General features: G+C 42.5%; 1 protein-coding gene across 1 annotated transcript in view; it reads right to left on the bottom strand.

Moving 5' to 3' along the window:
- Nucleotides 1-20,217, bottom strand: part of LOC145404670 (aconitate hydratase, mitochondrial-like) — a 418,871-nt gene that overhangs the window by 90,931 nt on the left and 307,723 nt on the right. Inside the window, exons 10-11 of the mRNA XM_080276212.1 lie at nt 19,797-19,889; nt 19,355-19,480 (exon numbers count right to left, since the gene is read on the bottom strand). Of these exons, the coding sequence (XP_080132338.1) occupies nt 19,355-19,480; nt 19,797-19,889 (219 nt within the window). The remainder of the gene's footprint in view (nt 1-19,354; nt 19,481-19,796; nt 19,890-20,217) is intronic.

Genomic DNA, 20,217 nt, shown 5'->3' with positions numbered 1-20,217 from the left:
GACTATAACGTCAATATGCGGCTGGTGGACAAGTCAGATATGATGATTGGAGAGATTGACTGTCTGAGGAAAAATCGTCATTGGTACAGGAAGGTGTTCTTGCACTTGATTGACATGTGCATGTTGAACGCCTTCATCCTGTATAAAATCAAGAACAGGAAGCCAGCCAACTACTCTCTCAGAAGATTCTCAAAGACTTGTGTCTACCAGCTGCTTCAGCGTTATGGCCAGGTGCTTTCAACAGGTCCCAAACACCACCCTCACACACTTCCAGACCGCCTACAGTGTATGGCCTACCTTCAGCGACACCGCCTGGAGCCACTGCCAGCCACTGCAAAGAGGGGGAAAGCACTGAGGAGGTGTCATGTGTGCAGCCACACTACCAGGCAGGAAAGAACTTTTAGGCGCACCTCCTTGCAGTGCAAAGAGTGCAAAGTTCCCCTCTGTGCTTACCCGTGTTTTTTCGACTACCACAGCCTAAGTAGATTTTGAAAATAAGGGTAAAAATATTGGGAAAAATACTGAGAGTGACAGTGATAATATTGTTTAGTTTTCTTTTACGTGCTGACAGTGACAGCCTGATGAGTGTAAATTAGTGTATGTACTTGTAAAAGCACTGACAATTACAGTGTTTTTTGTTGTAAATAATTGTACATAGTAATCATATAAGTATTGCGAGTGACAGTCACTCCAGTGTAAAAAGATAAAAGCATATTTTCCTATTCTATGTTCTGAAAGTAAAAGTTTTTTGTGTATAAAATATTATTTTTATAACACTGGACAGTGACACTGATGAATAAGGCAAAAAAAAAAAAAAAGATACAGTGAAAGTGAGCGATAGAAATGAAGTGCGAGTGGCCGACAGGAGCGAGAATAAAGTGCCTGCCGTAAGGCTGAATAAACTCGCGGTGCGGTGGTCTTCCTCAGTCCCAGTCCACAATACTGGCAGTGACATTGATTTTTATTACCGTAATAGTGACAGGCAAACGTTCGCGAAGTCCTATGATGGAAAAAAAAGTATACGTGTTTTTTGCCGAGAAAAGGCAAATGTGACAATATTGACGGGAAGATCGCCACCGCGCTGCATGTCGGCCGTGCGCTCCGTCCATTTTAGCCTTATTTTCAGTTCTTATTTACAAATACGGATTCCAAACAACCTGTATGTTGTTGTATAAAGTGTACTGTGACAGATTGAGGCTGTGGTAGAAAGAAAACCGGGTTTCTGGAGGTGTGAGAGTGAAGACTTTGTTACCCAACTTTGCAAGTCTTCACAAGTCCTTGGGTAGTCAACGAAGGCTCAACATGTGGCTCAGGAGATAGCTGAATGTAAGTAATATATGCCATAAAAATTTTAATGCTCTAGGGTTAATCTATGATTTTTGGCTAATATTTTTCCACAGGTACTCAGACCCCGCTACAACCCCGCCACAGGGGGAGGATCGCGCGTACACAGCCGCGTTTTAGGGGTTAAGGTGGAACTGCAGGAGAAAGTCTGTGTGAAGAGTTCTGTCTCATTCATTCTTTCAATCATCATCTAATCCTGTGTTGATCTACGAGGAGCATAGTAGCCCGGGGCTAGGCAAGTTGATCCTGACATTTAAGATGAGAGTGACCAGTCTCGCTCACCTGAGTGGCATTACATGAGCAATAAACCCCAACCACCCCTTGGATATAACCTGCAAAGGCTCAATCCGAATGGAGTGCCTTAATTACCCAATAAACTACTAGAAAAAAACAGCTACAGAGCCATCAGTGCAGAAAAGAGGAGGTAAAGATGATGAGGTAAAGTTGTTAGAAAGGTTTTTGGAAAGATGCCAGTAGCAGGAAAAATTTGAGTATGAAAGTTCAGAGCATTTAGTGTGAATGAAGTTATTTTTAGCAGAGCAGAGGACAGACTTAGCATGGTTCCGAGCAGAAACATACAAGAGATGAGATTCAGGGGTGGGTTGGCTCCGGTACCTTTTTGTAGGCATTCTCCTTGTTATGGACAGCATTAGAACAAGCATAATGATTTTTTTTTTTTTTAGCCACAGGGTACTTGAAAGGAATGTATGCTTCCATGGTTGAGAAAATAACTTCCACAATGCATGAGGCACACCCAGTTAGCTTTCAGCTCTGCACTGAACGGCAGGCCAGGAAGTTTCTTGTGAATTTGGAAACCATTTACTACACTGGGTAGCAACCATATAACCCCATATTCCCTGCAGGCACATGCAAAAGGTAGGGGGGTTTGACCAGGGTTAGTGTCCTGTCCCTTAGACACCCCCCCCCCCCACACACACACTAGCACAAAATTCAGGAGCCTCAGAGAATCCACAAACTGCCCAGGGTCTAAACCAAAGAGGCCGGTTCATAAGCTGTGTGGAATGTAAAAGGCACGAATGGGAAAAGTCAGACGGTAGAAGTGGTGAATGTGTATGACAGTGCTATGTACACCATGATGGCACTGTGCAACGAAGATGAAAGGGTGTGAAAAACAGGAGTGGGATGATGTTAAATGTGATGAAACCAGCCTGTTCTTAATTGCAATGTCATATCAATGTTTTTGAAACAGTATATCAAGGTTTCATGTTTCAACAGATAGACTGGCAGCTTTGCTGAGTGCTTACTAAATTAGTGCAAATATGGCTGATCCTCCAGCAGTGTAATATGGTGTATTCCTAGAATGCCATTCCCTCTCCATTGACTTCATGTATGCCTCAATACCCACTCCTCAAATCATCCAGGCCATGCACTTCTCTATCCCTGCTGCAATACTTAATCAATCCTCCCTCTCTCTCTCTCTCTCTCTCCCATTTATAAATATCTTCATCAAAGTCTTGCTTCATCCTGGGAACCCCCAAACAGGGGATGACCATGACAAAACTGCTTCTAAGCTACTCTTCCCTTACATACCTCTCTCATGCACTACTTCCTTCTCTTCTCTCACCAAAATACCAAACTGCTCCACTCTCTCCTTTAATACCACATAAATCTCCCTCTTCCAACATTAACCTCATTGTTGTCATCATCATCCATACCTCCTTTCCCACCCTAAGGCAGGGTGAGGAGTAGCAACATCCAGACAGCCAAAGTTTGCCTAATTCAATGGGCCACACTTCCATTCACTCATCATTCAAGCCCTCAAAATCCTGGCTCCAACTGATAGGCCTGAAAAATTTCACCACATTCTGTAGCTTCACATATAACCTCAATTTTTACTTTCTTTTCTTTTCTTTTTTTTCTTGCCCACCTTACCTACGGTATTTGCATTTTCTATTTATTGTTGGCACCATCTCCATGCATTCCTTTTTATTAATTTAGTATTCTGCATCTTTACGGGTGGCAGAGGATATGTGGATCAAATATATGCAGTGAGACAGAATGAAGTCACAGAGTGTGCAGTGAGGTTGGATGGTGAAGATATGGAGAATGTGAGTGCATTCAAGTACTTGGGTAGTGTGATAAGTAAGGATGGAACTTTGGGGGATGAAGTGCGTGAAAGTGTACAGCAGGGAAGGAAGGTTGTTGGTACACTGAAAGCAGTGATGAGAAATAGGGAAGTGAGTATGGAAGTTAAGAAGTCACTGCATGATAGTATTGTGATCCCTACCCTGACGTATGGAAGTGAGGCGCGGACCTTGCAAGAGGGGAACAAGTCAAGAGTGAGAGCAGTGGAAATGAGTTACTTGAGAGGAGCATGTGGAGTGATGTGGGGGGACAGGCTGACGAATGAAGAAGTGAAGGAACATTGTGCGGTGGATGTGAATGTGGTTGAGAAGATTAGGAGAAATACACTGAGGTGGTTTGGACATGTGAAGAGAATGTAGAATGAAAGACTGACTATGAGGGTGTATGTAGGTGAGGTGGAGGGAGGGAGAGGGAGGGGTAGACCGAGGATGAGGTGAAGGGATGGAGTAGAGACGTATATGAGGGAGGGGAGGGTGAGTTGAGGGGTGAGTAGTCAAATGGTGGGTGACAGAGCGACTTGGAGGAGTTTTGTCTGCGGCCACCCTTTGCGGGATTAGGGCGTCGGGCTATAGATAGATAGATAGAGACAGACAGATAGTGGAGAAGGATTGTGAGGAGGACTATAATGTGTGTATGGCATTTACCAGTATGAATCTGGAAAATGCATATGATAAAGTAGACAGAGAAGGATTGTGGAAGGTTTTGTGTATGTACAGTGTAGATGGTAAACTGGTATGTGCCATCAAGAGTTTTTATGATGGTAGTGACGCATGTGTAAGGGTAAATGGGCACCTAAGTGAATGGTTCACGATCAATGTGGGCAAGCGACAAGGCCGTGTGATGTCCCCATGGTTGTGTAATATATATATGGCATATCCCAGTTTAACGATACAGTTGGTTAAGTAAAAACCCATTGCTACGCAGGGTATCGTTTCTCGGGGCAGCTTTAACATGTAAACTATAAAGATGCATTTTTGAGTCTTGAGTTTCCCCCGACCCAAGTCCTTAATCCACCCTAATGAGTCCAAAAACAAGTTTCAAGCTAACCTAAACCCCCAAATAGCTTTAAAACAAGCTAAGCTAAGCTTATAACTCACCTAAATCCAAAAACAAAATCAGAAAACCATTAAAAATGTCTGGAAAAAATCAAACTTAGTAAAATACTGGGTATACCCCAAAATGACAATGTTCACCGCACCTGTGACTATCCATCCATCATCCAATCCTATGTTGCCCCATGAGGAGCGAAGGAGTCCAAGCCTAGGCAAGCTGGTCCTGACATTTAAGACGAGGGTGACCAGTCTCACTCATCCCTGAGTGGCTATACATTGGCAATAAACCCCAACCACCCCTTGGATATAACCTGCACAGGCTCAGTCCGACTGGAGCCCCTAAATTACTCACTAAACCACCAGGTGCCATAATTTGGTGTTATGGTTACCACCCAGCACAGTAAATGGTTGCCTGGTGTGCAGGAAACCACCTGGCTTGTCACTCAGTGTACACCCACCGCAAACTGATTTGGGACCTACACACAGAATTGCTATGGGAGAGTTGTCTGTCTTTGCTTTGTGTTTCCACCTCTACCAAGTGAATTTTTTGGGCAAAAAGTTACTGGCAACTCCTCTGGTATTGGTGGGATGTGGTGAAACACTCAGCATGTCAGTGCTTGCCCAGAAGCGAGGGTGGGAGTATATGTTCCCGTCGCTCTGAGCTTGCACCTCCCTCTTTTTTTGTATGCATTACTGTTTGCCCTGTTATTTTCCTAGAGTCGAGTTGTCATGCCTGGAAAGTACAGCTCAAGGGATGAGAGGGGCCGTATCATTGCACGGAGGCAGGATAATGTCCCTATCAACATGATTTGTGAATATACTGGACGCACAAAGTCGACTGTCATGAAGATTCTTGCTGCAGCACGTGGCCTGCCACCTGATGTCGTACCGGAGCACAAGCATGGCGGTGGAAAGAAGAGGACAACTTCCAGAGGTACAGATACGCTACTGAAGAGGGAAGTAAACTAGAATCCTCAACTGACAGCAGTGGAATTGAAGAGAATGCATCCAAGCTGTTACAAGGCTTCTCAATTCGAACTATCTAACACCGCTTGCAGAAGGAGCTGAGTTTGCCAAGCCGCACCACAGCCAAGGAACCGCTTCTCATTGACCGCATGAAGAAGTGGCGCATTCAGTGTGCCAAGAAGTATGCACACTGGACATCGGATGAGTGGAGAAAAGTTATGTTTTCCGAATAAAACCACATTTCAAGTGTTCCAGGTGCATTCTGCCAAGGTTCGTCGCCCTGCCTCCCACAGTCGATGTGACCCTGCTTACACGGTGCTGACTGTTAAGCACCCACAATCAGTAATGGTATGGGGATGTTTCTCAGGTGAAATGGGAAGGGGAGGCCTCTACTTTCTTCCTAAGAACTTGATGATGAATGGTGGCTGGTACATTCAAGTTCTGAAAAATCATTTGTTAAACTTTTTTGCTATTCATGGGTGCAACTTTTTCATGCATGATTCAGCTCCACGTCACAAGCCAAGAAAGGTGGCAAAATGGCTTCAGGATAATCGGACTAAGGTCTAAGACTGGCCTGGCAACAGTCCGGATCTAAATCTGATAAAAAACTGCTGGGCAAAGATGAAGATAATCATGGCAGAGAAGAAGACACCCAATCTGGACAACCTCAAGACTGAAAACCTCAAGACTGAACTGACAAATGTTTGGTGCAGAGAAATGTCCTTAGATTACTTTAGAGATCTAAGTGATTCCATGCCAAAATTCATCTAACTGGTCCTGAAAAACAAGGGAAACTATTTCATATTAATGAATGGCATTTCATGAACAAACATCGTAATATATAGTAAAAGTCCTATTATTCGGCAGCTGATTATTCGGTAGATCCAACATTTTGGCAGTTCTGAGAAACAGTCCCCCTTACGAAAATCTTTGATTGTTCGGCAGATGTCCGGAATTACATCTCGGCAGTCTAGGAAGTGTTATCTGTGACTTGTAGGCCTAATGTTTCATTACATTTCTGTATGTTCACTAATTTCAATATTATTTTCAGATTCAGGTGTAGCAGCCGTGGCTCAGTGGGTTAGAGCGCTCTGCTCTGACCGAAGGGTCGGAGGATCGAATCCACCCAAGGGTCATTGGTAGACATCAGGAAGGGCATCCGGTCATAAAATGCTACACGCTCCAGTCCAAAGTCCTCTACCCAGGGGCAATGCCTTATCCCTTCAGGGATACCTGGCGTAAAACCAAATTATTATTTTTTTTTTATTACTGTATTGATTACACTATTGCACAGTATCATGCAGTACAGTAACCACCCCCACCAAATTAGCAAGGATTACGTTCCAAGCCCCCCTCGCTAATTCTTGAAATTCGTTCATTCTTGATGCATTCCTGAAAGTGTCATTTACTGGTAATTGCGTAGCCCATGAACCACTGATACTGTAATGCATTACCCATAAATAAATGTTGCTTGTTAAATCAGTTTTCCTGTTGTTTTTAGCTGTATGGCTGTGACAGCGCTAGTATTTTTATTCCTTAGCATAATGGTGGAAGGGACTGTCCTGTTTAACTAAACCTAACCTAACCGAGTTTAACTGTACCTAATAATTTAACCAAACCTAACCTAATCTAAAGTCAGAAAAATACTTAAAAATAAACTGGAGGAATATGAATTGCTAAGGTCTTTCTGATGAAAGTTAAACGTACATTTAGCGTTCATTCTTTTGTTCGTTTTTGTGTTTAATGTGAAAGAGTATGATGCAAACAGTAATATATCCCATTAACCCCTTAATAACCTCCGGCACTGAACAATTATTTACAGTTCCGATGTCAGTGATGCCAAGTGAGTGTGAGCTATAAAGAAAACTGAACAATTATGGGGAGGGAACGAAGGTCACTGGTATGTTTACACGACTCTACACTACGATTCCAAGAAGTCAGGCGGTCAGTTAATCTCAGATGTTTTCGCCCATTTGGTAAATGCACCGTAACTTTATCAATTTTTCCGTGACTCATAGCAATATCATAGCATGGGTGTAGGAAGCTAAATAACACAATGCTAGGTGGGCCAGACGATTATCTTCACATTATTAAGAAAAATAAACTGATTTCAGAAGAATGGAAGAAACTTACTCTACATACCCTGAGAGGGATTAAATTTCTTCCATTTTCTTAAAGATGTGAAGATAATCGTCTGGCACACCTAACAATGTGTTATTTAGCTTCCTAAACACATGCTATGATTCGCTATGATTCACGGGAGAAATTACAAAGTTACGGTGCATTTAACAAATGGGCGAAAACATCTGAGATTAACCGACCCCCTTACTGCTTGGAATTGTAGCGCAGAGTCGTGTAAACATACCAGTGACCTTCGTTCCATTCCCATAATTGTTCACAGTTTTTTCATAGCTCACAAACTCGACATCACTGACACTGGTACTCGTTGTTCAAAGCCGGAGGTTATTAAGGGGTTAATGGAAGTTAAGAAGTCACTGCATGATGGTACTGTGATCCCTACCCTGACGTATGGAAGCGAGGCGTGGACCTTGCAAGAAGGGAACAAGTCAAGAGTGAGAGCAGTGGAAATGAGTTACTTGAGAGGAGCATGTGGAGTGACGTGGAGGGACAGGTTGACGAATGAAGAAGTGAAGGAACGTTGTGGGGTAGATGTGGATGTGGTTGAAAAGATTAGGAGAAATACACTGAGGTGGTTTGGACATTTGGAGAGGATGGAGAATGAAAGACTGACTAAGAGGGTGTATGTAGGTGAGGTGGAGGGAGGGAGAGGGAGGGGTAGACCGAGGATGAGGTGGAGGGATGGAATTGAGAGGTATATGAGGGAGGGGGGGGTGAGTTGGGGGGAGGGGAGTCAAATGGTGGGTGACAGAGTGACTTGGAGGCGTTTTGTCTGCGGCCACCCTTTGCAGGATTAGGGCGTCGGGCTATAGATAGATAGATAGAATGGAACACGTCAGTTTCCATCATATACTCTCCCTTTCACGTGTAAACAAAAAAACGAACAAAAGAATGAGTGCTAAATGTACATTTAACTTTCATCAGAAAGACCTTACCAATTCATATTCCTTCACTTTATTTTACGCAATTATCCAACTATTTTGTTTTGTGTTTGGAAAAACTACTGTATACAGTACTCCAAACATATTTGTAATAATAAAAGTAGTGATGAGTTCACCAAGTGATGTATTGAGCTTATTCCGTATCATTTCGGCCATCCAGGAAGTGTTATCTGACTTGTAGGCCTACTGTGTCATTACACTTGTATATGTTCACTAATTTATATATATATTTCACATTCGGGTATAGTACTGTATTGATTGAAGTATTGTACAGTATACAGTACTCTCCAAACACAGTTGTAATACCACAAGTGGTGATGAGAGTGTTCACTAATATATTTAAGGTACTGAATGGGTAGGTTTTTGATTATTCGGCAAATCCAATTTCTCGGCATCATCCCGGTCCCATAGATGCCGAATAATGGGACTTTTAGTGAACTATGATTTCTGTGTTTTTTGATACCTTGTGGGGGGAGGTCCTAAGTCAAAGTGCAGTAGCTGCTGAGTCACCCACAGGCAGAAGGAAGGGGAGAGAATGAAGGAAAATAAGACAGAAGAGGAAGGAAGGCAGAGAGGAAAGGGTAGACACCCAAAGCAGCACTACACTGAGTGGATGGTGAGAGCCCCCAACTACCAGAAACCTGTGACTAAAACACATTAATCTAAAAAAAAAAAAAAAAAAAAAAAAAAAAAAAAATGTTATATCAGGGTTTGGTCTTTGTTTGGCAGGGCGGGGTTGTATTTCTACCCCCATCGCTATGCCGGGGTATCACATCTAGAGATATCATATCTCGGGGTCTGCTTGTATGGATGGGGTGATGCGAGAAATAAAAACACAAGTAATGAAGGGAAGGATGGTGTTGGTAATGGAGATGAGTGGAATTGTCACGGGGTTTTTAAAATATCACGGAGTTTTTAAAATAAATGCTTAAATATTATTTAATTGATAATAATATTCAATAATCTTAAAGAGCAGGGACAATGATTGTCTTGCTAAATCAAGCAACGATTCTCTAAGAACGAGAATTTATAAACTTTCTCGACAGTACACAGCAGAGACTAATCACTCAATTGCTGTTTATTAGTACTGTAGTCTCTGGAGAAAGTTACTTCACCCCTGACAATAAATAACTAATACTAACAATAGTATCAGGTTCTTGCTGATGCTTAACTCCTAGGAGGCACAACGGATTTTAAGTTTAATACACAAGACTGGCCTAAGTACCAGTTATGAAAGGCAAACGTTTATGCAAGCTAGGAGCTATATGGGAAATAAGCTTAATTATGGAGAAATGAAACAAGAGTTTACTTTACATTAAGCTCAAGAAAAAGAACTGTTAAATTTATTGATTACAAAAATAAATTTAACGTTACATTTCAAATCAAATTAATGAGATCGCACTCACTCACTCACACAAAAGCTAAATCCTTACGCCTAGGAAAAACACCTTAACTAAGCTCTTAAAACTAGGATAATACAAAAAGGAAATACTAGTCGATGAATGCGGTGTATCACCAAGGTGGGAGCTTGGATTAACTGTACTCAGTGGAGTCTGGGTGCTAGCGACCTCTTCTCTCGCACTTCTGGAGCACAGAACCTCTCTCCGTCAGAGCAAACACTGGACTCACTTCAAATGATGTATGGGCAGGACGCACAAGCCATCGGAAGAAGGCATGGCTAACGGTTGAGGCAAGCAGGGGCGAACAATAAAGAAACAATAGTATCGCTCAGTAGAGCACTTAGTGACGTGCATTAAATCGGTCACTTTTGAAACAGTGACGAATGTTTTGAAAAGTATACCCCGAAATGGAGAGAGAAACGGTTAACTGAGCGATACACAGTGAGTTTTCCACTAATAGTTTGTGGCTTCTCACAAAAGGGAAATGTCGCGAATTTGATTCGTGACATTACGCCCCTACAAAATTAAATTTTTTCCTTTTGGGAAAAAATTTGTGGATATATATATATGTACACATCCTAAGTCATTCACACAAGATTCACACTGTGGTGTGTGTGTGCTAGCCTGCTACAGGAGAAAGTCGCAGTTGCCAGTGAGCGAAAAAAACTCATATTTACGTTAATAGAAGCAAGCTTGAGGGAAAAACTCCGTGACGACGGTGAAAATCCTGTACTCAGGTCAAACTGAGCGAAAATTCGCTACATTTACACTGACAACTAATTGTTGTGTAGCGTGGTGTATGTAATACACGGTGTAGGTGTGACAGTTGTAGTGTAACTGTACCTACGTGTCAAATGACACAGTAAATAATAATATGACGACGACGAAGGCAGAGGAGAAGAGGCGGCAGCGTGCGGCAGACGATCAGCTGGCCCGCACAGCAAAACTGCTACGCCCATTGCTGTACCTGCAAAATCAATTGAGGTGGAGAATCAAAAGTGTCAATGAGACAAAATTTTATTATGTTACAATTACTCTCTCTGCCTAGCAGTCAGTGCTACGACGTACATTCGAGGTCGCCATTAATTATAGCACATGATTATGGTCGGCAAGTTGAGAATCTTTGTGCAAACTCGGGTCTTCCATAGCCTCGAACTGCACACGGTTCCTCAACCTGTGCCTTAACCTACAGTACTTATATTAATATCGGGAAGCTGAGAATCCTTGTGCAAACTCGGGCCTTCCATAGCCTCGAGTCGCCTCTGCGGAGTTCTCTCTCGAACTTCCCCCTTAACCTACAGTACTTATATTAATATCGGGGAGCTGAGAATCCTTGTGCAAACTCGGGTCTTCCATAGCCTCGAGTCGCCTCTGCGGAGTTCTCTCTCGAACTTCCCCCTTAACCTACAGTGCTTATATTAGTATCGGGGAGCTGAGAATCCTTGTGCAAACTCGGGTCTTCCATAGCCTCGAGTCGCCTCTCAACTTCCCCCTTAACTTACGGTACATAATATGTATGTACAGGCCCTGGACATAATGTGTCCTGTGGGGCCAATGGGCGAGACGTCGGGTCTGCACCCACTTCACCACTACCCTGTCTCTCAACTGACTCAGAGATTACAGGTGTGGTTACGAACGGCACAGGAAGGACATGTCCCTGATTAATGGTGTTACTTTGACACACACTGCAGGAACGGACAAAACTATCTATGTCTCGTCCCATCCCTGGCCAGAAAAAGTCAGCTCGGATACGGCCCTGGGTCTTCCTTTTGCCCATGTGACCTCCTGAGACTGAACAATGACCCCATTGTAACACTGCTAGGCGGTACTTGGCGGGAACGACAAACTGCAGTCGAACCTCGCCCTCGGGTGTTCGTGACTCATGGTAGAGCCGTCCTTGCTTACGAAGGAACCTGGCTTGTCCTCCCCGTGAATACTTGATCACTTTACCCTCCAGCTTCTTGCGCACTGAGGCAAGTGTCGAGTCAGTCTGTTGCTCTTGGATAACATCTTGACTACGAATCAGATCTTGCGGCATTGCGACGGTCAACGGAGTGACGCGATTTGGAGCCTTGGCCATGGCTCGTGTTATCACAGCAGCCGAAGTCTGAGTAGCAACATCTACGGCGCAACTATTTTTGACTCCGTGAATGTTTCCTACTATTAGGTCAAATAGAGGTTCTGGCATGACAACTGCAAGTGTCGTACCAGTATAAAATGGAGATGCCACCTGGATACATGCCTCAGGGAACAATCTCACTGATCCATCAATATGTCTAACTTGGATCTGTCGACCTGTATACTCATCAGGCCGAACTAAACTCTGCTTAACAGAGCAACCTGAGGAACCATTGTCCCTCAGAACATTTACAGAAACACCTCCCACAGACCCTGGCTGAACAAGGAAGGCAGTGTTGCTGGTGGAAGGGTCTGAGGAGGTAGCAGCCAGTCATTCATGAGACTGCGGAACAACCGATGCAGCAAACGTGGCGCCCTGGGAACTAGGTGTCTGAGGAGAGTTCATGGTCGGAGGGGGACTTGTGAACTGTTGGGAAGTACCTGTACTGGTAGAGATGGCACCACCGGGTACTTGTGGAATGAAGGCTGCATTTGCCTCCTGCCTCCGATACACTAATTGACCTGACTGAGGGTTACGTGGCTTGTCCTTGTATTGCTGCTGCTGCTGCTTGGGGAACTGTTGCTGGTTGGGGTGCTTGTTGTACCGCTTCCAAGCAGGCTGCTGTGTATTTTGCCCCTGGTCCTTCTGCGGTTTGCTTGGACCTTGGCCATTACTCTAAGAACGGCCTTGGTGCTGGGATTCAGTCTGAGATGGCTTCCCAGACTTGGCAGTATCTTTTCTGCTCCAGGTGTTTTGCTTACGAGTTTGATACCCGTATGCAGTAAAGAATGCGTCAGCCTTTTCTGCCATTTGACTGGCATCTTTCACCTGGCAGATCTTAAGCTGTGCTATGAGCTCAGCAGGCCACGACCTCTCTAGCTGTGTACGCAGCATAAGGTCAATTATCCCCTCACGCGTGGAAGGAGTTTCATCTTTCTCCATCCACTCATTTAAGTAAGCTGTGAGACGATCAAGGAACTGAACAGCTGTCTCCTTGTCTTGGAGACGAGCTCGCATGAACTGAACTTTGGCGTCGTCTACTGTGAGACCATACGCCTTAATGAGTGCAGCTTTCATCATCTCATATGTGAGATTGTCTCCACGAATTCTGTGGAGAATATCGAGGGCAGGGCCCTCAAATAGGCTAAGAAACTGAAGCCGCTTAGCTGCCTCATCCAGTTGATACATGTCTGCCATGTCCTCAAAACGAGCTATGTACGGCTCGATTCGCTCGCTTTCCTTGTATGAAGGAAGCTTGATGTGTGGGGTCGCCAGGACATGTGCAGGGGGAACGCTCGTGGAGCTTGGACCAACTGCACCAGACGTGTCTGAAGCCAAGGAATCTCGCCTGAGCTTCAGCACTTCAAGTTCATGTTTTTCGCGTGCTTCTCGCTCGGCACGTTTGAGTTCTCGTTCTCTCTTGCGTTGTTCACGGTCGTATTCGCGCTGTTCTCGCTCTTGTACTAGCTCGTGTTCGCGCTGTTCTCGCTGACGTTCATGTTGTTCGCGCTCGTATTCGCGCTGTTCTCGCTCACGTTCATGTTGTTCTCGCTCGTATTCGCGCTCTTTCTCACGCTGCTCTTGTTCATATGCACGCTCTCTTTCACGTTGTTCGCGCTATTCTCACTCGTATTCGTGCTGAATCTTACGCTCTTCACGAGCATCTTTCTCACGTTCTTGCTCGTAATTAAACCGTGAGAGAACGTAACTCTGTATTTTCTCTGGGTCTGTGAGACCCATATCTTTGGCTTCCTGTACATAAGCACTGGCTGCCATGATGCTAGCTTATTAAGCAAAAGAAACTGAGTACTGACTGCTTCGCAAACAAATGCTAATAACACAAATAAAGAATACAGACACAAGCTAGCTGTGGCCAGTCTTATTTAGTTAACTGGCAAAGATTATGGCAAAAATGCAAATAACTGAGAACTCAATAATTAACACAATGGATACGGCGGCTACCCAGGAGCGAATAAAATCGTCTGGCGTTACCAAAAATAAAGTACTAAATAGAGTTAAATACTCTATGGATTAATAAAGCAAAAATTCACTTGCTAAATTAACAGTAAACACCAGTAAGCTTGTGCCTATAAACTTTAATTATAAATACCTAAATATGAACGAGTGCGCACTATCTCGTGAATAGCTTTAGAGCTAGGAGTTAATATCCTGGAATGAGGTCGCCAATTGTCACGGGGTGTTTAAAATATCACGGAGTTTTTAAAATAAATGCTTAAATATTATTTAATTGATAATAATATTCAATAATATTAAAGAGCAGGGACAATGATTGTCTTGCTAAATCAAGCAACGATTCTCTAAGAACGAGAATTTATAAACTTTCTCGACAGTACACAGCAGAGACTAATCACTCAATTGCTGTTTATTAGTACTGTAGTCTCTGGAGAAAGTTACTTCACCCCTGACAATAAATAACTAATACTAACAATAGTATCAGGTTCTTGCTGATGCTTAACTCCTAGGAGGCACAACGGATTTTAAGTTTAATACACAAGACTGGCCTAAGTACCAGTTATGAAAGGCAAACGTTTATGCAAGCTAGGAGCTATATGGGAAATAAGCTTAATTATGGAGAAATGAAACAAGAGTTTACTTTACATTAAGCTCAAGAAAAAGAAGTTAAATTTATTGATTACAAAAATAAATTTAACGTTACATTTCAAATCAAATTAATGAGATCGCACTCACTCACTCACACAAGAGCTAAATCCTTACACCTAGGAAAAACACCTTAACTAAGCTCTTAAAACTAGGATAATACAAAAAGGAAATACTAGTTGATGAATGCGGTGTATCACCAAGGTGGGAGCTTGGATTAACTGTACTCAGTGGAGTCTGGGTGCTAGCGACCTCTTCTCTCGCACTTCTGGAGCACAGAACCTCTCTCCGTCAGAGCAAACACTGGACTCACTTCAAATGATGTATGGGCAGGACGCATAAGCCACCGGAAGAAGGCGTGGCTAACGGTTGAGGCAAGCAGGGGCGAACAATAAAGAAACAATAGTATCGCTCAGTAGAGCACTTAGTGACGTGCATTAAATCGGTCACTTTTGAAACAGTGACGAATGTTTTGAAAAGTATACCCCGAAATGGAGAGAGAAACGGTTAACTGAGCGATACACAGTGAGTTTTCCACTAATAGTTTGTGGCTTCTCACAAAAGGGAAATGTCGCGAATTTGATTCGTGACAGGAATATCTCAAATCTGTTGTATGCTGATGATGCAGTGATACTTGCAAATACTGAACAAGAACTTGGTACACTAGTGCAGAGTTTTGCTGATGTCTGTGAGCATCCTGCCTTGACAGTAAATGTAGAAAACAGTAAAGTGACAATTATTGAGAGAGATGGTGACTCCCAGTGCGATGTTACAGTGAATAGAGAGACACTAGAATTGGTAAGAGAGTTCAAATACCTGAGTACAGTGACAGAAAGGAAAATGAGCAAAAGAAGTGGAAAGTAGAGTGACACCAGGAAGGATTGTAGCTGGTGCTATGAAGGCCTTGATAAGACACATGTACCTACGACTGTTTCCAGCGCAATGGAAGAAACTCAGCGTACTCAAAGATGGATTTCATTTCCCAATTTCCCAACTGGAGGTTAGTTTAGGTTAAATGATTTGGCATATTTAAGCTAGGTTAGGCCAGGTTTAGTTAAACACTTAGGTTAGACCAGTCCCTTCCACCATTACATTAACGAATCAAACAAGAGTTGTCACAGCAGAAGAGCTGAAAACAACAGGGAAACAGATTTAACATGAAATGTTTATTTATCAATCAAGAAATAATCAGAAAAATATAACGGACCATCAGGAAGAACTGATTTGATAATGTGTTTTTACTGCTTAAAGCAAAGCGTATGTTTAGCCCCCTCAATGGCCGAGTTCAGAAATCTGTGTGCTCGTGGTCAGCCTCAGGACCATTTTTTCAAAGTTCTAAAATCAATTCTTTTTCTTACGGATATGAAATGACTCGTCCGATGCACCTGGCCCCCCCCCCCCCCCCAAAAAAAAAAAAAAAAAAATACTATGATTTTATAAGATTCGTGAAAGAATTAATAAAACTAGGGCGCATGTTACATTAGCATCTAAACATCGGCGAAAACATTTGGGATGTAGTGAACGTCTAACTGCTTGAGATGGTAGAGTAGGGTCGTGTAAACATACCAGTGACCTTTGTTCCCTTCCCATAATTGTTCGCAGTTTTTTACTGCTCACCTTAACTCAACGTCACTGAGACCGGTACAATAAAGCGCTCTTCCAGGCCAGTGGCTATAAGGGAGTTAATGGAATACAGTATTGTTTGTATCAATACTCTCTCTCTTTCACCATACACATAAGAATGAACAAAAGAATAAGCAGTAAATGTACACTTAAATTTAAGGAGCAGAAATAACTGTATGCTCGGTCAATCCGAAATGTGTTGGGAAGCGCAATATTGAACAAAGCTTGTGGAGCTGAATGCCAACTTACGAGAAAACGTGGGATGAAAGAGTAATTTTTTTCTGATTCGGAAACATTTTTGTTTAATTTTGCCCCCTAAAATTGTGAAACCCATAAATTTTCATCCAAGCATACAGCTTAAAGATCTTACCAGTTCACTTCATATTCCTCTAGTTTGTTTTCTTTATTTTTCTGACTATTTTGAGGGTGGTAAATTACCTTCTCTAGCTGAAAGATTTCCTCCCTTATTATCATCACATTCCTTAAGCCGTATCTATGACTGTTTCCAGCATACTAAAAGAAGCTTACTCAAAATTAGGGCGCACGTTACATTAAAATGTAAACATATCGGCGAAAACATCTGGGATGAAGTTACTGCCTGACTCCTTGGGATGGTAGAGTAGGGTCATGTAGACATACCAATGACTTTCGTTACCTTTCCATAATTGTTTGCAGTTTTTTATAGCTTGCCCTAACTCAATGTCACTGACACTAGTACAGAAAAGCGCTGTTCAAGGCCAGCAGCTATGAAAGGGTCAATGGAATAAATCATTGTTTGTATCAGCACTCTCTGTTTCACACACACACATAAGAATGAACAAAAGAATGAGCAGTAAATGCACACTTAACTTTAAGGAGCAGAAATAACTGCATGCTCAGTCAGTCTGAAATATGTTGAGAAGTGCAATATCAAGCAAATAATGTGGATCTAAATGCCAACTTATGAGAAAACATGGGATGAAAGAGTATTTTTTTCTGATTAGCAAACATTACTGTTCCATTTTGTCCCCTAAAAATGTTAAACCCACAAATCTTGTCTAAGCACACAGCCTAAAGACCTTATCATTTCAATTCATGTTCCTGAATTGTTTTCTGTATTTTTCTCACTATTTTGAGGATAGTAAATTACCTTCTCTTGCTGAAAGATTTCATCCGATGTTATCATCATGTTCCTTAACCCATACCTAAGATTGTTTCCAGCATAAAGGTAGAAATTTACTCAACGTATTTAAAGGTGGATTTTGTTTCCCAATTTCCCGACTGAAGCCCAGGTTAGGTTAAATTATTAGGTAGTTAAGCTAGGTAGTTAAGCTAATTAGGTTAGGTTATCAACTGCCTCACCAAATTCCATCCCACCATCCTTGTGATCAAATTGTGAGCAGGTGGTGTGGGCGGGGGGTAGACCCACGCTTGTTTACCCGTGGCTCACTTGCTAGCAACCGGATGCTTGCTGTTAAAACTGCAGCTATCATACAGATTGTTTTATGTATTACCATATCACTGAACTGAATAAGTCATGGCCCGGATATATTGAAACTGGATAATCCCAACCTGGATAATCGAGATTTCACTGTAATATGATTCATGAAAGAAGCGGAGTGAGGAAGTCTATGGACACCAGAACTGAAGAGAGTGTACTGAGATGGTATGGTCATGTGGAGAGAATGGATAACAACAGTGTGGTGAAAAAGGTATATCTGAGTGAATCTGAAGGAGGGAGGAGGCGAGGAAGGCCAAGGAAAAGGAGGAGGGATTTGGTGGATGAATGAGTGAGGAAGAGAGATATGGAAGTTGGTGAGGCTAGGGGACTGACAAGAGATCGAGCTGGCTGGATGAATGTTGTGAGGAGAAGTGCATGATCAGGGATTTGGGACCCTTTTTTAACATCACAGCATTCAGACTGACTCTATCGGATACATTTATGTGAAGCTGCAGAGCATGGTGGAAGTTTTTGGCATATGAAATAGAGCCACGATTCCAGGGGCCTGAATGATGAATGAATGAAAGTGTGACCCCTTGGATTGGGCAATCTTGGGCTGTCTGGATGTTGCTACTACTCAACCTGCCCTTGGGTGGGAAAGGTCTGGATGATGTTTCCATATCTTACTCCTACCACCCTTTCTTCTGTTCCACAATATCAAAATTTCTCTATTACATACACCATCCATACTGGTTAAACCTGATCCTGTCCCCTCTATATATATATTTATCCCTCTAGCTCAAAATCTCTAAAAAACTAAACAAGAAGCAGTGCCAAGGCACAGCAAACCCATCCCCAGCAGTCATTGTAGTGCTGACGTATAAACACAACAGGATATCTAGTCAAAGATGTCACGTAAGGAATATGGAGTAAATTGGTTGAAAATTGACAATTTTATGCCCATTTGAAATTTTAAGTCAGACGCACCTGACACTGACCCCCCTACTGCCAACTGGGGGGTGACCTCCCTGATGTAATGAAGCATGTTATAGGATGCAGATTTGAAAGATGCACCTTTAGGTTTTGGTTTCATTTTGATATGACAAATTTGAAAGGAGTTATGGCTTTTTCTTCTTCTTCTTCTTCTCCCCCCCCCCTACAGCATGAACCTTGGCCCAAAATTTAATCAGGTGATCAGAAGGTCATAGCCCACCGACCCTGTAATATTAGTCAAAACTGCATCAACAGTTTTTGCGTAAAGTTGTTAACAGACAGACAAACAGACAAACCGAGTGAAAACAATACCTGTCCCTGAGCCCCTCCAGTGCAGGGATGGGAAATCAAACCATCCGGAGGTAACATAAAGAGTAAATACGCCATCATACTGATGTGGTTAATTATGGCTAGCTCCACAAATTTTGCACATAATCAATCCTATATTTACCATACATAAACTGAATTTCAGCTGTGGAATCATTGAAAAAGGACCTAGGTACTTATAATAAATAAATGGTCACTTACTCTATGTGGTGTCCATTCAGTCTCTTGGTAAGCTAATCATAAACTGGGTCATGATGACAAATAATCATTGATAACAATGCAACTACTAAACCATTAAAACCAACCTTGATAAGAACAGTCATATCTTCCAGGTCTCTGCCACTCCACTTATCAAAGGGAGATAAAAGCTGCAAACGCTGGGACTCAGGGCTCACATCTACTCCCACACTGGATCCATCCTTTGGTGGTGCCTGTGATAAATGATTTAAAATATTTTTACAACTTAGTCTCTTCAGACAAGATGGCTTGGGGCATGATGGTGTATTTCATTCTTTTATTTTCACATTACTGTATTACTGTTCTACTTAAATTATCATGAGAGAGAGAGAGAGAGAGAATCACATAGCAGAATATACATCACTGAGTATCAACTGTCACTATATATTACCTGGTAGGTGTCTTCACTAGGATCAAAGTGAGAGAGAGAGAGAGAGAGAGAGAGAGAGAGAGAGAGACTCACATAGCAGAAATATACATCACTGAGTATCAACTGTCATTATATATAACCTGGTAGGTGTCTTCACCAGGATCGAAGCCCTTTGGTGGCAGCTCAGCAGCAAATGGATCACTCAGCTTAAACTCCTTTCCATCAGATCCAACCTGTTCAATGAGGAATATATTACTGCTGATATCATCACAAAATCTAAATGTAACTACATCCATACATCACAGTTTAATCATTTTTTGATTGCCCTACAGTACTGTACTAACTGATCACCATAACCATAATTGCAACTGTCACACGAGCACGGACTAAATAATCACGGCTTTCTAGAACCATCTGTTAATAAAACTATTTTGTAGTACAATGTATACAATACATTTATCATAAAGGAAATCCCTGTGATATACTGAAACTGAGACCATACCACAGGTGGACTCCCTCTGAATACAGAGATATGCAACAGAGTAGACCCTCCACATAACG

This window comes from Coenobita brevimanus, chromosome 64 (assembly GCF_032717465.1).
Source record: "Coenobita brevimanus isolate Jiangsu-jjx chromosome 64, ASM3271746v2, whole genome shotgun sequence".
Classification (NCBI taxonomy): Eukaryota; Metazoa; Arthropoda; class Malacostraca; order Decapoda; family Coenobitidae; genus Coenobita; species Coenobita brevimanus.
The sequence above is the reverse complement of the archived record's forward strand: the minus strand, read 5'-3'. Positions and strand labels throughout refer to the sequence as shown.